General features: G+C 46.5%; 1 protein-coding gene across 16 annotated transcripts in view; it reads right to left on the reverse strand.

Moving 5' to 3' along the window:
- Positions 1-13,292, reverse strand: part of CELF4 (CUGBP Elav-like family member 4) — an 870,133-nt gene that overhangs the window by 75,902 nt on the left and 780,939 nt on the right. For 7 of the 16 annotated variants that reach the window (XR_006291039.1, XR_006291038.1, XM_043547126.1 and 4 more), the window contains exons 9-11: positions 10,380-10,445; positions 7,222-7,302; positions 530-673 (exon numbers count right to left, since the gene is read on the reverse strand). Coding sequence is in view for 13 of the 16 variants with exons in the window: in XM_043547126.1 (XP_043403061.1) it covers positions 530-673; positions 7,222-7,302; positions 10,380-10,445 (291 nt within the window). In the remaining 3 variants the exon portion in view is untranslated. The remainder of the gene's footprint in view (positions 1-529; positions 674-7,221; positions 7,303-10,379; positions 10,446-13,292) is intronic. The other 9 variants (XR_006291040.1, XM_043547128.1, XM_007063304.3 and 6 more) reach the window with 3 other exon arrangements.

Genomic DNA, 13,292 nt, shown 5'->3' on the forward strand with positions numbered 1-13,292 from the left:
TCAAACACAGATCTCACGTCTGCCTGCTGGCAGGGCCTTGAAGCAGACCTCTCTTAGTGGCTTACACTCAGAAGGTCAGATCTTTAGCGGAGAGAAATCAGCATGGCTCCCCTGCAGTCTAATGCATTACATCAGCTGGTGATCTGGCCCAAAGAGCCTTTCTTTCCCCCACTGCCTGATTTTCCTCCCCCTGGGCCTTATACTTTCTCCCCCGACCAACCACACTGCCACAAACCCATCCCCCGACCCCACCGGCTCTCTCCAAACGCTTGTTTTGGGGATTTTTCTCCCCTGTAGCCAGCAGCCGGAACGTCCGTCTGCTAGCAACCTTCCAAACCTTTGTCTCTGAGCAGTGCACACAGTTCTGAGCATGAGACGATTAAGGGGAGGGGGAAGGGAGAAAAAAGTATCGACAGAAGTAAATCGAGAAATCAAAAAACGTAAGCAAAGAGAAAGCAGTTCGAAAGGCAAAGTGTTCAGAGAAAGCCCTTTCCTGGATGAATCTAATTGTTTTGTTATCTTTACCCACCAAAGCATTTACTTTGGTTTGTCGCCCGATCCACAAACACTTTCGAGGAGATGACATTACCGAAAGGCAGGAACATCTGCATCAGCTCAGCATCCCCAAACTCCTGGGGCAGATGGTAGATAAACAGGTTACAGCCCTCTGGTCCTGCAGATGAGATGGGAAAGAGAAGAAGGGAGGAGGTTTGAATAAAGAGTACCTGGATTGGACACGCCTGTTTCTCTTCTCAGCTACCTTCTGCTGGGGTGGAATGCTCCACGGTAGAATATTCTCTAGCAATATTCTCTAGTACTTCTGTACGGTCTATGTTTTAAATGCATCCAGCAACAGGGGTGGGGGTAAGAGGGGGGCCTTCCACCACTTCCTTTGGCAGACTGCTAAGATCTTGCCACTAGACTTCCTCAGCGGAGGGGATCTGGCTGTGGGGATCAACTTCCACAGGTATTTTGGCCAATCCAGGCTCTGACCCACCAAATAACCAAAGTGACATTTACAACAGCTGCCTACCCTCCCTCCAAAAAAACCCTCAACCCAAGCCAAGTTTCTTATGACCAGAGAAGGGAGGAGACCAGGAGACCCCATGGGGACCTTGCTATGCCAATCTAAGCAACATGCCAGGTGATCAAATACTACAGGGATGGCATTAGCATAGAACTGATAGCGAGGCAGCTAGATAGAGTGGTATGTATGGAGATGGAAAGAAAGAAGCATTTCTTGGTATTCCGTTCAGAATTTTTCTTTGCTTCGTTCACTCTCATTAACCTTAGTTCTACCTCCCCCCACACCCATCTTTTTGGACCACTCTGAATGGTTCCCCTCCCTCCCTGGTGTTTATAGGCGGAACATCAGTCATCTTTCTCAAACACCTGTTGAGGCAATTGGTGATGATGAGTGGGAACAGACACACAAACACATGGCATTCTATATTCAGCCACCTGCCTCTTTGCCCAAACTCAGACAGAACCTGGCCGGGGTTGAAACCCTGAAGCCCACCCTGAAGAATGACTACCTTCAACCCCCCCCCCCCCCCGCAGAAATTCATATTCTACACGTTGGTTCCAGCCATTCTCTTCCTCGTGCTGCAATAGATGCCAGAGCAAGAATTCTGGCAGCTTTTTGCAGCATGCAGTAGACTCTAACCTGGAGCTGGTTGGGAAAATTGTGATGGAGCAGTTTTCCATTGGAAAATGCAGTTCTGTCAAAATGAAAATGCTTTGCAAAATCACATAGATTTGGCTGAAATTTTGTTTCAGAACAAAAATGTGTGTGTGTGTGTGTGTCTGTGTGTGTGTGTGTGTGTGTGTGTGTGGAAAAGCTCCAACAGTGTTGAAATGTCCTGTTTTTGACATTTTTGGAATGAAACATTTTGATTTTTCCTTTCAAAATGACTTTTCATTTCAAGTTATGTAATGTATTGTAATTTATACGATAGAATTAAAAAAATCAAAATGGAAACAAAACAGAAAATTTCATTTTGGATAGATCAAGACATTTCAGTTTTGTCAAAATGGAAAGTTTCGGTCAATCTTAAATGTATTGTTTTTGGTATTTTCTTTCGTGGATCATTTTGAAATCTTCAGGTTTCGTCCTGATCTGGAACTAAAACAAATGTCGCAATCCCGAACTCCTCCATGAAATGAAGTTTCCGGTTTCTGCCCTGTTCTATTCTTAAGAACATAAGAACGGCCATAGTGGGTCAGACCAATTGTCCATCTAGCCCTGTATTCTGTCTTCCAACAGTGGCAAATGCCAGGTGCGTCAGAGGGAATGACCATAACAGGGCAATAACTGAGTGATCCAGCTTCTGGAAATCAGAGGTTTAAGAACAGCAAGAGCATCGGGTTGCATCCCTGACCATCTTGGCTAAAGCCATTTATGGACCTATCCTCCATGAACATATCTAGTTCTTATTTGAACCCAGTTATACTTTTGACCTTAACTCCAATGGTAGCTCACTTTTGCTAGCCAGTGTATGGGAGGGCCAATTCCTGTGCATGCTTTTGGGGATGCTCTCCAAGCACACAGCTGTGCTCCCAGTCCTGATTGTGAGAAAGACACAAAGGGTGAGGGGGAAGATCCTTGTGTCTCCCTTGACCACCAGTATGCACCTCTCTGACCCAGCAAAGCAGGGCTTCTATCATTTATTGCTGGAGCACAGTACGAAGTAGGGAAACAAAAGGATTTTAATGCTCTCACTTTCTTCATCAGGGCATAATTATAGTGTCGTAACACAGCAAATTACAACTTTGCCTTTCCTATTGGGGAGGGGAGTTCGCCTAGGCACTCCCACCTTTTATTGGCCATTACTCATTCCCCTGGCTGGCAGGATAAGTACGGTGAAGTCAGGATTCTGACAGATGCCCATTTAAAGCTCATTAAAATTCCTGGGCCTCAGCATGATTGAAGTCACAGGCTCTCCACATTTCCTTTTGGATTAATGGAAAATGAAGCCTTAATGAATATTTGCTAAGCACAATTTTCCCCACTAATTTGCTAAAAGGACTGTCAGGAAGGAACAGCCGATCCTTTGCATTTCGTGCATTTCCTAGAGGTTGCTGAAGAGTTTATTCCATATGGGGGGATGCCAGTGAACCAGGGTAATTAACTAATTAGGCACCCGGTTGTCTGTTTAGCTAAATTACTTTTGAACCTGAGTGGCCACTCTAATTCATACAAAGATTTACCCTACATCTGTACCTTTTTCAGGGTTATCCCCTCCCTTCTCTAGTGACTGCTGTTCTATCTCCAGGAAAGAGAGATGCAATTCAGTTCAGTTCAATGAGACTTTATTGGAGAGACGGGAAAAAAATTCAATTAAGTTTTTGTTGAAAAATGTATTTTTCAAGGCTTGAAACTGGGTCAAATTTGACAAATAGATCTGATTGAAATTTGTTTTTTGAAAGAGTCGAAACCGCATGTTTTCACTTCTTTGTTTTGAAACATTTCGTTTTAACTTCTTGATTCAAAACATCATGTTGGTTTCAAATGCGGCCAATTTAAAAAAGCCCATGCACGCCCCCAAAAGAGGGTGAAAAACACCCAAAATGGCGGAATCAAAATGAAGAACAAAAAAAAAAAATCATTTGGAGTCAACTAAAAATGTCAACTTGAAATCAATTGAAAAACCTAAAAAAACAAAAACAAAAACTCATTTCAATTCAACGTGAAATGTTTCAGCCCACTGGAAATCATTTTTTTGTTTTTTTTTTATTTGATGAAAAAAATTATTTTGGTTTAAATGGAACTGGATTTTTTTTTAACTCTATTTGATCAGGAATAGACAAATGTTGCCAAAGCATGAGATGAAGACAGACCTCTCAGGTACCTGATAGAGGTGGGTGAGATCTCCCAGGAGAGAGAGATGGACAGATGCATTTCCTGAAGTCTTGGATATATTGTACATTAGTGGGAATCCTACCCGGTTGTAATCTGACCTGGGATGTACCTAGCAAAACCTATGAAGGCTTAGAAATAGTTAGTTGAAACAGGGAATGAGGTCCTGAACTTTAGCCTTCTCCAGGTTTGCAAGTTGGACCCACGGTGAGGAAACCTTTATACGTTAGGCCTGAAATCAGCATTGTCTGATTCCACTGTGGGATCAAGCACAAAAGAGGAAGATGGAAGGAAGCAAAGCCCCTGCCTAAAATGCAGCCATGTTCTGAACCGTGACTGTGACTGTGACACCATGGAGTCCCACAGAGAATCACAGGACTGGAAGGGACCTCGAGAGGTCTTCTAGTCCAGTCCCCTGCACTCACTGATTCTATCTCAGTGAATCAGATCCAATTTGTTCAGTTCTCAAGTCAAAAGAGTCTTTTCTAATTGCCAGCCCTGCAAACTGAAAAAAACTCAGCTGGGATTGTTTGGCTTGTTATACTATACCATCACCAGCAATAACGATGTGGTAATCAGAATTCAGGTGACAAGCCATTTTTTATCTGCCTGCCTGTCTATCCACCCATTCATCTATGTGTCTTCTATCACAAGTAGTAGTTAACCACCCCGTTGCTGTTGAAGAGCTAACAAAACAACCTCTCTCTCCTTTGCCTTATCTGCAGGAGTAAAACCGAATAGTTTGTGCGTGTGTGCGTGTGCGTGTGTGTGTGTGAGAGAGAGAGAGAGAGAGGAACGTACTGAGAGAAAGAAACGAGTTATGTGTTTATTTCTGAATGCTGTTAAGCCCATGGTCTTTCTCACTTCTTGTGGCAATGAGTTCCATAGTCTAGGCCCAGCAGCTAGGGAAGGTCTGTCTCCCATAATCATGAGTTTCCTTCTTACTAGTCAAGAGTTTCATGGTTTCTATGGAAAGTAGCTGTCATGGGAAATCAGGGCCAGAGAGAGAGAGAGAGGACATCTCTCCATTAGTTAGGGTCACTCTCATGGAGGGCTTTGAATATCAGGACGAAGAGCTTGAGTTGGACTTTGTATTCAGTGGGGAGCCAGTGCGGAGAGAAGAGCACTGGGTTGATGTGTACCTGGACACCTGTGTAGTTGCACTGAGAGTTTAGGGCCACAGAGTAGCTGTCAATGGCTCACTGTCATACTGGTGGAATCCTGCAGGGGTCCCTCCTGGGTCCTGTACTAGCCAATATTTTCATTAATGACTTGGATAATGGCTTGAAGAGTATGCTTGTAACATTTGCAGACGACACCAAGATGGGATGGGTTGCAATTACTTTGGAGGACAGGATTAGAATTCAAAATTACCTTGACAAATTGGATGATTAGTCTGAAATCAACAAGATGAAATTCAGTAAACATAAGTGCAAAGTATTATACTTAGGAAGGAAAAAGCAAGTGCACAGATGCAAAATGGGGAACAACTGGATAGGCAGTAGCACTGCTGAAAAGGGCTTGGGGGAGACAGTAGATTACAAATTGCAAAGGAGCCAACAACGGGATGCTGTTGCAAAAAAGACAAATCTCATTCTGGGTGTATTAACAGGAGTGTTGTACGTAAGTCATGGGAGGTAATTGTCCGGCTCCACTCAGCACTGGTGAAGTCTCAGCTGGAGTGCTGTGTCTAGCTCTGGGCACCACACCTTAGGAAAGATGTGGATAAATTGGAGAGAGTCCAGAAGAGGGCAACAAAAATAATAAAAGGTTTAGAAAACCTGATCTATGAGGAAAAGTTAAAAAATCTGGGTATGTTTAGTCTTGAGAAAAGCAGACGGAGGGGGCAATCTGATAACAGTCTTCAAATCTGTTAAGGGCTGTTATAAAGAGGACAGTGATTAATTGTTCTCCATGTCCACTGAAGGTAGAACAAGAAGTAATGGGCTTAATCTGCAGCAAGCGAGATTTAGGTTAAACATTAAGAAAACTTTCTAACGGTAAGCGCAGTTAAGCTCTGGAACAGGCTTCCAAGGGAGGCTGTGGATTTCCTGTCATTGGAGGTTTTCAAGAACAAGTTAGACAACCCACCTGTCAGGGATGGTCTCAGCATAGGGGGCTGAACCAGATGACCTCTTGAAGTCCCTTCCAGCCCTTTATTTCTATGATCTGAGACCACACACCCCAGTCTTTCCCATTGAATTCAGTGAGGTTGCAAGTCAGTTCAATTACTACCTCTTTCCTGGCAGTGCGAATGATATTTTACAAAGCAGGACAGAATCAAGTTCACTCTCCCATAGCTGCCCCGCTCTGCTGTGCTAACACCGAAATGAGCCAATGTGACTCAAAGACACAGAGGGTGTGATTCTGATCTCACACTGGTGTAACTCCACAGACTTCAAAGAACTTATTCTTAATTGACCTCCGCGTAAGTGAGAGGCAAATCAGCCCCTCAGGGAGCAGAGAGGCTGACTTTTATACACAATCACTATTATGACCATCAGTGCACTTTAAGCAGAAATATCCATGATCCAGGCAAAAGGGAAAGCAATAGGACATAGGTGGGAGATGAATGGATTCCATATTATATGCCAATCTTTTCTTCAGTATGGAAACCTCCTCTTCTCATATAAATTCCACTTGTAGGGTATGCAGCAGTGGAAATTTGCATCTACTTCAGCCTGACTGATTGAAATGCTCCACCAAAATGCAACCCTTTCAAATGTTCTCATGAAATGAAAATCCCAAAGAACTTACAGTTGGAACCACCAGAATGTTTCATTTCGATACTGTCGTTTCGCTGAGTTTTGTTTTGACTTTCATATTGTGTTAAAATATTCAACGGTGTATGCTATAGACAATGTTAAATGTGCTCTATACAACGAAAGATTAAAACCAACATTTTACTGTAGCGTGCACGTTGACACGGAATGGAGCAGAACGACACCACCGATACCAAATGTTTTGACACGATTGAAATGAACCATTTCAAATTTGGTCAGAACAGACACATTCCCCTGAAACGTTTTGATCTGGACGAAATGGGCCTTTTCCAGGAACGCTTTTTTTGACCCACCACAGCTGGCCTCTACTGTACGCAACATAATTAAACCTTCTGAATTTTGCTGCCCTCTAGTGGCTGCAGCCCGGGGAGGACCTAAGCACATACCCCGCAAGCATGACCGTTTCCGTAGGTTACCAGTAATGCCCAATGATATTACACAACAGATGGAGAGTGGATGAGGAGAGGGTCCAACATGATGAGGCGTTTTCAGGGCTCTATGTAACTTGAGGGTTGGGGGAATACAATGCAATAGGGATGACTTGCTAGATATGGAAGAGAGAAGAGCCTGTTTACTTACCTTCTCTCTGTTGCTGTGGGATCATGGGAGGCGGCTGTGGAAACGCTTGGCTAATCTGGCCATAAGCAGCAGGATAAGCAGCTATAGGAGAAAGAAGAGGAGAGAAGAAAGATCGAAAGATTTCAGCAATGGGGAGTCAAGACCTTTCATCCCAATAACTACACCAAGCTGTTTTTTGTTCAGCCCATTTGTTTTGGCTGCAATAGCCATATGGGGGAGAAGCACGTACTCAAAAGGCAGGGATATCACAGTGCAGGTTAAAATGTCAGGCTTTGGCAGGTCTAGGAGTCCTTTGCTTTGGGCACTGACAGTCACTTGGACTTAATCAACTGCAACACTTCAGGCCAGATCTTCAGCTTGTATAAACAGGGGGAACCCTGTAAAGGTCAATGAAGCTCCCCCAGTTAAAGGTCCGGCCCCTTGTTTGATTCAGGAGTGGACTGATGAATATCTGGATTTACAACAGTGAGTCTCAAAATGTCCTGCCCTGCAGAGCTCACAGGAAAACGAGGCACTTCTGCAGCACCTTTAATGTGATGGTCCTAACGCACATTACAAACATTAGCTAATTCATCCTGACTCAAGCACTGGTAGGTATTATCTGTCCTCTCGTTTTCCAGATGGAGAGACTAAAGCACAAGCAGGCTAACCTTGAGGTGTCCCCTGTGGGATCACATGGGAGGGACAGTCTTGCATCACAGCCCACATTTGACACTCTAGACCTCTGGACAGTGGGACAAGATACACATGAAGATGCCTCTGAATTCTGACCTACACTGAGCATGCTGACTCCCGCGGGAGCTGTGTGCGCGTGTATGTGTGTGTGTGGGGCATATATGAAGGAAGGAATTGCCCCACATTGGGGCACTGCAGAGGGGGATGTATATTAAGAAGCATCAAGGAGGGATCCCATTTCATTGTTAAGGCCTGAAGGAATCAGTTGTTATTGATATGAACCAAAACACCGTTTTAACCGACAGGAAGTGAATTTCAGGTAGATAGTGCCATGTAGCAGAGGATTTTCTAGGGTTGGATGGCAGGGGGCCAGCTGGAGAATGCTAGGCTGGGGAGGAGGGACAGCTTCTAGACAACAGGAGGTGGATCCAGGTCGGGCTTCTTAACAGGAGTCAGCCCCACTTTCTCTCTCCCTGGCTTGCCCTCCTGATATGACCCATCTCCCACTACAGCTGGTTCCAGTGGCTGACATCTCCCCCCTCGAGCTTCTGCTTTGCTCTCCCCACATTTTGCTTTGAATTTCTGGTCCAGGATGGGGGGATGCAAATCCTGTTTGCCCATACAACAGGCACGCCCTTCTCTACTGTTCTTTTGCCATTACATGCTTTGCACACGAGAGAGAATGGATGGGTCAAGGACAAGCTATTTTAGACTGGCCTACGAGGAGTGGCTTGGAAAAGGAGCCTGAAGCTATCACGTGGATTTGCTGGATTCCTAGCAATGGGGAGGCAGATTCACTATGGGACTTGAAGAATGTGCCCTATATTGTCTGCCATATTATCTCATCACTTCAAGCTCTTCCTGCCATCTGCTCAGTAGACTTCGAAAGGGAAGGGTTGGTTCAGGCACTTGTGGGGAGGGTCTGGGGCAAGTATCTGGGGCTTTGGGCTTCCTAACACAGGGAAGGTGATGGCAGGATGGGGTTTATCGCCTAAGCCAACAAGAGTAGCTCAGCCAGGGAAAGGTTCGGACACAAAGAGGTCCCTCCTGCTGGAAGCCCACACTGACCTTCTCACACAGCACAACCACCGCTCAGGCTTTTGGGGCCTCATTTTGTCCTTTTGCACATTACGCATCACATTATGGTGATGGGCCCCCCATCTGGCTAAGCCTCATGGACTGGCTGACGCTGCATTCCCCAAACTCCCCTTGCATTCTAAGGGCATAAAGGTGGCAGGATGGGGCCACTAAAACACCCTTTCTACAAAGAGAGACTCATACATTGACTCACACGCACACACACCCACCCCCTCCCCCCGCTTTTCCACACAAACACATTCACACTGATTCTCATGCTGCTACACACTCACCCCCACCCCCACCTCCCCAGATGGTCTCTCACACACTCACTCGGATCCTCTTACATGTCAGCAGAAGACTAGCTCACACCTACTTCCCTCCTGCTCCACAGGGTGGAAGCAGTGCTTAGCTGAGGAACAATTTTGCCACGCTCAGCTCTCCTCCCCGCCGACAGGGCAAGGGGAGCCATTTGGTCCGACAGTCGGCAGATTACATGCCTGGCTCTCAGAAACACAGCGTAAGGGCTGCCTGAGTCCCAGAGAGAGGGGAAAGGGGCCTACATGCGTGCAGAGGGGTTAATTAACAGCTCAAAGGGTTGAGCTGCCGCTCATCCATCAAACTTCACGAGCAATAAATGACAATAACTAAAACACCAGCAAATGAAGCTTTACATGAAGAATTAAATTAAGTTCCCAGATACAGCCCTGACATGAGATAATAGCCATTCCTCAGCGGGAGCCCGTGGCCGCCCTAGTTACCACAGGAAATAATGACTTTGGGGTTGCGGCTTCCTCACGGTGTCAGCTTGGGTCACCTCATGAGGGGATGTTGAACACGCTCTGCGCCCAGTCATCCCAGCTGGTGTCGGTCCATCAGTTTCAAAGGAGTGACTCTGCATTGACACCGGTGTGACGGGGAGCAGAGGCTGGCCTTGTTGGGAAGCTGCTGGGAAATGTAAACTAATTTCTTAGCAGGGGAAAGGCTGGGAGAGGTTGTGTGGGGCTCTGCCATTGGCATCCCCCTCCGGCCGTTACACAAGGGAGACATTTGCACAGTGATCACAGAAAGCGGGAAGGAGAGGGGGTTATGGGCCTGGTTTTCCTCTCGCTAACTGCAGTGGAAATCTGCAATGATTCCACCACACTGATGTAAGGGCCTGATCCGGCTCCCACTGACGTCAACAGAAGTCTTTCCTGGCCTTTCGAGGGGAGCTGGATTGGGCCGTAGAAGTGAAGCTAGGCCCGTATGTTTTGTTGTGGGAGGAATGCAATCTCAGACCTCTCTGCCCTGGCCTGGTGCTGCCCCTGGGAATGGCTCCCTTCACCCAACTCCCTCAGGCACGTTCAGTGGTTAAAGGCTTTGGGGACGTGAAAGGTTTACTGGGAGAAAGTGTTAATACTAACGACCTGCGTACTGCTGCACTCCAGCGTAGGCTTGTTGCAAGGGGTCTGCTGCAGTGGGGCTCTGTGCTGTGGAGACAGAAGAGAGAGAGGGAATAAAGGCATTAAAATATCACGTTCACACTGGCTTTCTCGCCGCTCAAGTGTTTCGGGGGCGGGACAGATGAACCTGGAGAGAGAAACCCACAGAACAGGTGCAGCATGTGCATCCCACACAACAAATTACACAACGCTTGTTTTACCGACCCATCACAGAAGAAGGGTTTTGTCAGTCCTTGTGCAGGGGAGGGGGATGGAAATGAAACAGAGCTGAATAGCTTTTGGTCCTGAAATTGGGATGGAATTTTCATACGAGATGTTTCTCCGGAGAGCTCTGCCATTTCCCATTCTTACCATGAGAACCCATCTTGTGGGATTGGGGGACTTCTACCTTGCGCTGCCTGGCAAAACGTGACTCCAGGCATGCGCAGGTATACACGATTGATCTAGTTAGCAGCAATGCTGCACGCATCAATTGTTCTTGGACTCAGCCCCACTCCGAACAGTGCCCTGATCTTCAAGAGACAAACCTTTCTACATTGCCCTCTGGAACGCCTCTCATTCCTCTCCCGGAAGTGGAGAGATGTACAATAATAAAAGAAAAAGCAAAGAAAGGAAGAGAATCCTTTCAGAACCAGGACTCTCCTTAATGTGTGTCCTCTAGCTTTAATGTTACTCAGCCATAAGGGTCACAAGACAGACGCCTGGGAGTGTCATGCACTGAGGCAAGAACCAACGACGTGATGAGTCTCTACTTTTTCTTACATACAATGCGTGTGTCAGGGTGAGGAGCTGTACGTGGGAGATGGAAGGTGTGAAATGAAAGGAAGAGCCTGGATTTCACAGAGAAGTCATTATTTTCCTTATAATAATGAGCACTAGAGATAGCCCTGAGCCTATCCCAAACTTCGGGGAAAAATTTAGATCTAGACCCAACTTTGGAGTTTGTGCCCTTCTCTAACTATACCATTTATCCAACTTATTATTACTACTATTTATTCGTATTACTGTAGCACCTCAGGACCTCACTGTGCCAGGCGCTGTACAAACACAGCACAAAAAGACAGTCCCTGCCCCAACAAGCTTAAAATCTTAGCACAGAACAAGAGACAACTGATGGACATGGACAGACAGATGGGGAGCAGAGAGAAACAAAAACTCATTTGATCTCTGAAGCCTCCCAGCGCCCTTTACAAAATTTTGCTTAACCTGCTGCAGAAATGCAGCCACCTCTGAGGCTGAATACGGCAGCTGTTTCAAAGGGCATAGCAAGGCTGGCCAACAGCTTTAGGAGAGGAAGCAGCCAATCTCTGTGTAAGCCACTGAGTCCTCTTCCCAGTGCCTTTTCTTTCTGCACAAACCTCCTGCATGCTCTCCTAAAAGTGTTTGTTTTTGTGAAACTTTGAAGTCTAGTTCAAGTGCAGCCAGAGCTGGTAGGCTTTTTTTCTCTCCCTTTCCCCTCTGGTTGATGAAAAAAAATACAAAAAAAACGTTGGATAAGCTCTTTCTTTATCTGCAGCCATAAAATATTTAAAGCAAAGCTTGACTGAACCTCCAGTCCGAATGTCACCTTGGCCCTAATATTTCACTTCTTGTTATGAGTTTAATTTGTATTTATTGGTGCGGCACAGTTTTACATTTATGTGGCCCCCTCCAGGCTTTGTACTTTTAAGACAATCCCTGAGGGAGCTGCTACTTCCCCCCTCCCCTGTCTCCTTTCTCTGAGCATGGAGGTGTGGCTGGAGGCAAGGGCTCAGATGGCACAGCCGAGGATGTGGAGGTCTCGCAAGAAAGTCTGGTTGCCCTTGGTAAGGCGAAGGAGAGACACTGAATGTGTGATAGGGAGGAGTACAGGCTGGCTCTTATCAGCCCACTGAATTATGGGAGAGCTCTGTAGCTTCCCTGTGTGTCGCCCTTCCCATCTGATTTGAGCCGAAGTGTCAAAGAACAATATTAACCATAATGGAGGTCTTCCTAGTTGACTTGCCTCACCAGGGCTTGGGACAAGGGCAGAGGCAAGTTGCACATATCTTAGAGGGCAGAACCCAACTCTGGCCAGCTCTCAGACTGAGTTTGAAGCATCGCTTTGACTGGTTGGGCTGTGAGAATGGGTCATGTGGGTGCAGGCTTAGAACAGGGACTGGAGTCAAGATTTACGGGAGCCAGCTTTGCCACAGACTGACTGAGGACAAGTCTCTAGGAGGGGTCTACACTGAGATGTAAGGCCAGGGTTAGCAGAGCTTGAGTTAGCAGACCCAGGTTTGATAACCTAGGGCTTGAGCATCTACACTCATTTGTAACCCCGGCTTAGGAATTGCTGAACCCTGGCTCCCAACTGGGGTCTCCAGCATGTACACTGCATTATGTGGGCCCAACTCCAACCATCCATATAGCAGACTTCCTCGCGCCCTCCCAAAATGTGGCCACTTTAGCCCTTTGTTCGTGATGCAGTGTAGGAAAGCTTCTTGACTGCCCACCAAACTTGACTGTCCAGAGGACAATGAAAGTCGGCCCGTGGGATTCTTCTGGTGGACTCCCAGAGCACAAGTCCAGTGGGGCTGTGTCTACACTGCAAGGCAATAGGGCTGGAACCCTGGGTCCCAGCTTGCCTCAGGCTCAGGCCCCAGGTGAGCACGATTTATGTGTAGATAGAATGGGGGTTAGGCTTGAGGCTGAGTTCAAATCCTGGGCTTACATCGCAGGAAGTGCATCCAATGCACGATCGTCTTAGACTATGTGTCTGCACATGTTTTTACCCAACCCTCCTACCATCCACACACAGCCTTCAAGCACATGCTAGTTTGTGCTTTGAACCCATGCTCAACTACACGGCTGAAGGTAGGGTTAAAGCCTGAGCTGTGCTTTAGCTTGGGCTGG

This window comes from Chelonia mydas, chromosome 5 (assembly GCF_015237465.2).
Source record: "Chelonia mydas isolate rCheMyd1 chromosome 5, rCheMyd1.pri.v2, whole genome shotgun sequence".
NCBI classification, from domain to species: Eukaryota; Metazoa; Chordata; order Testudines; family Cheloniidae; genus Chelonia; species Chelonia mydas.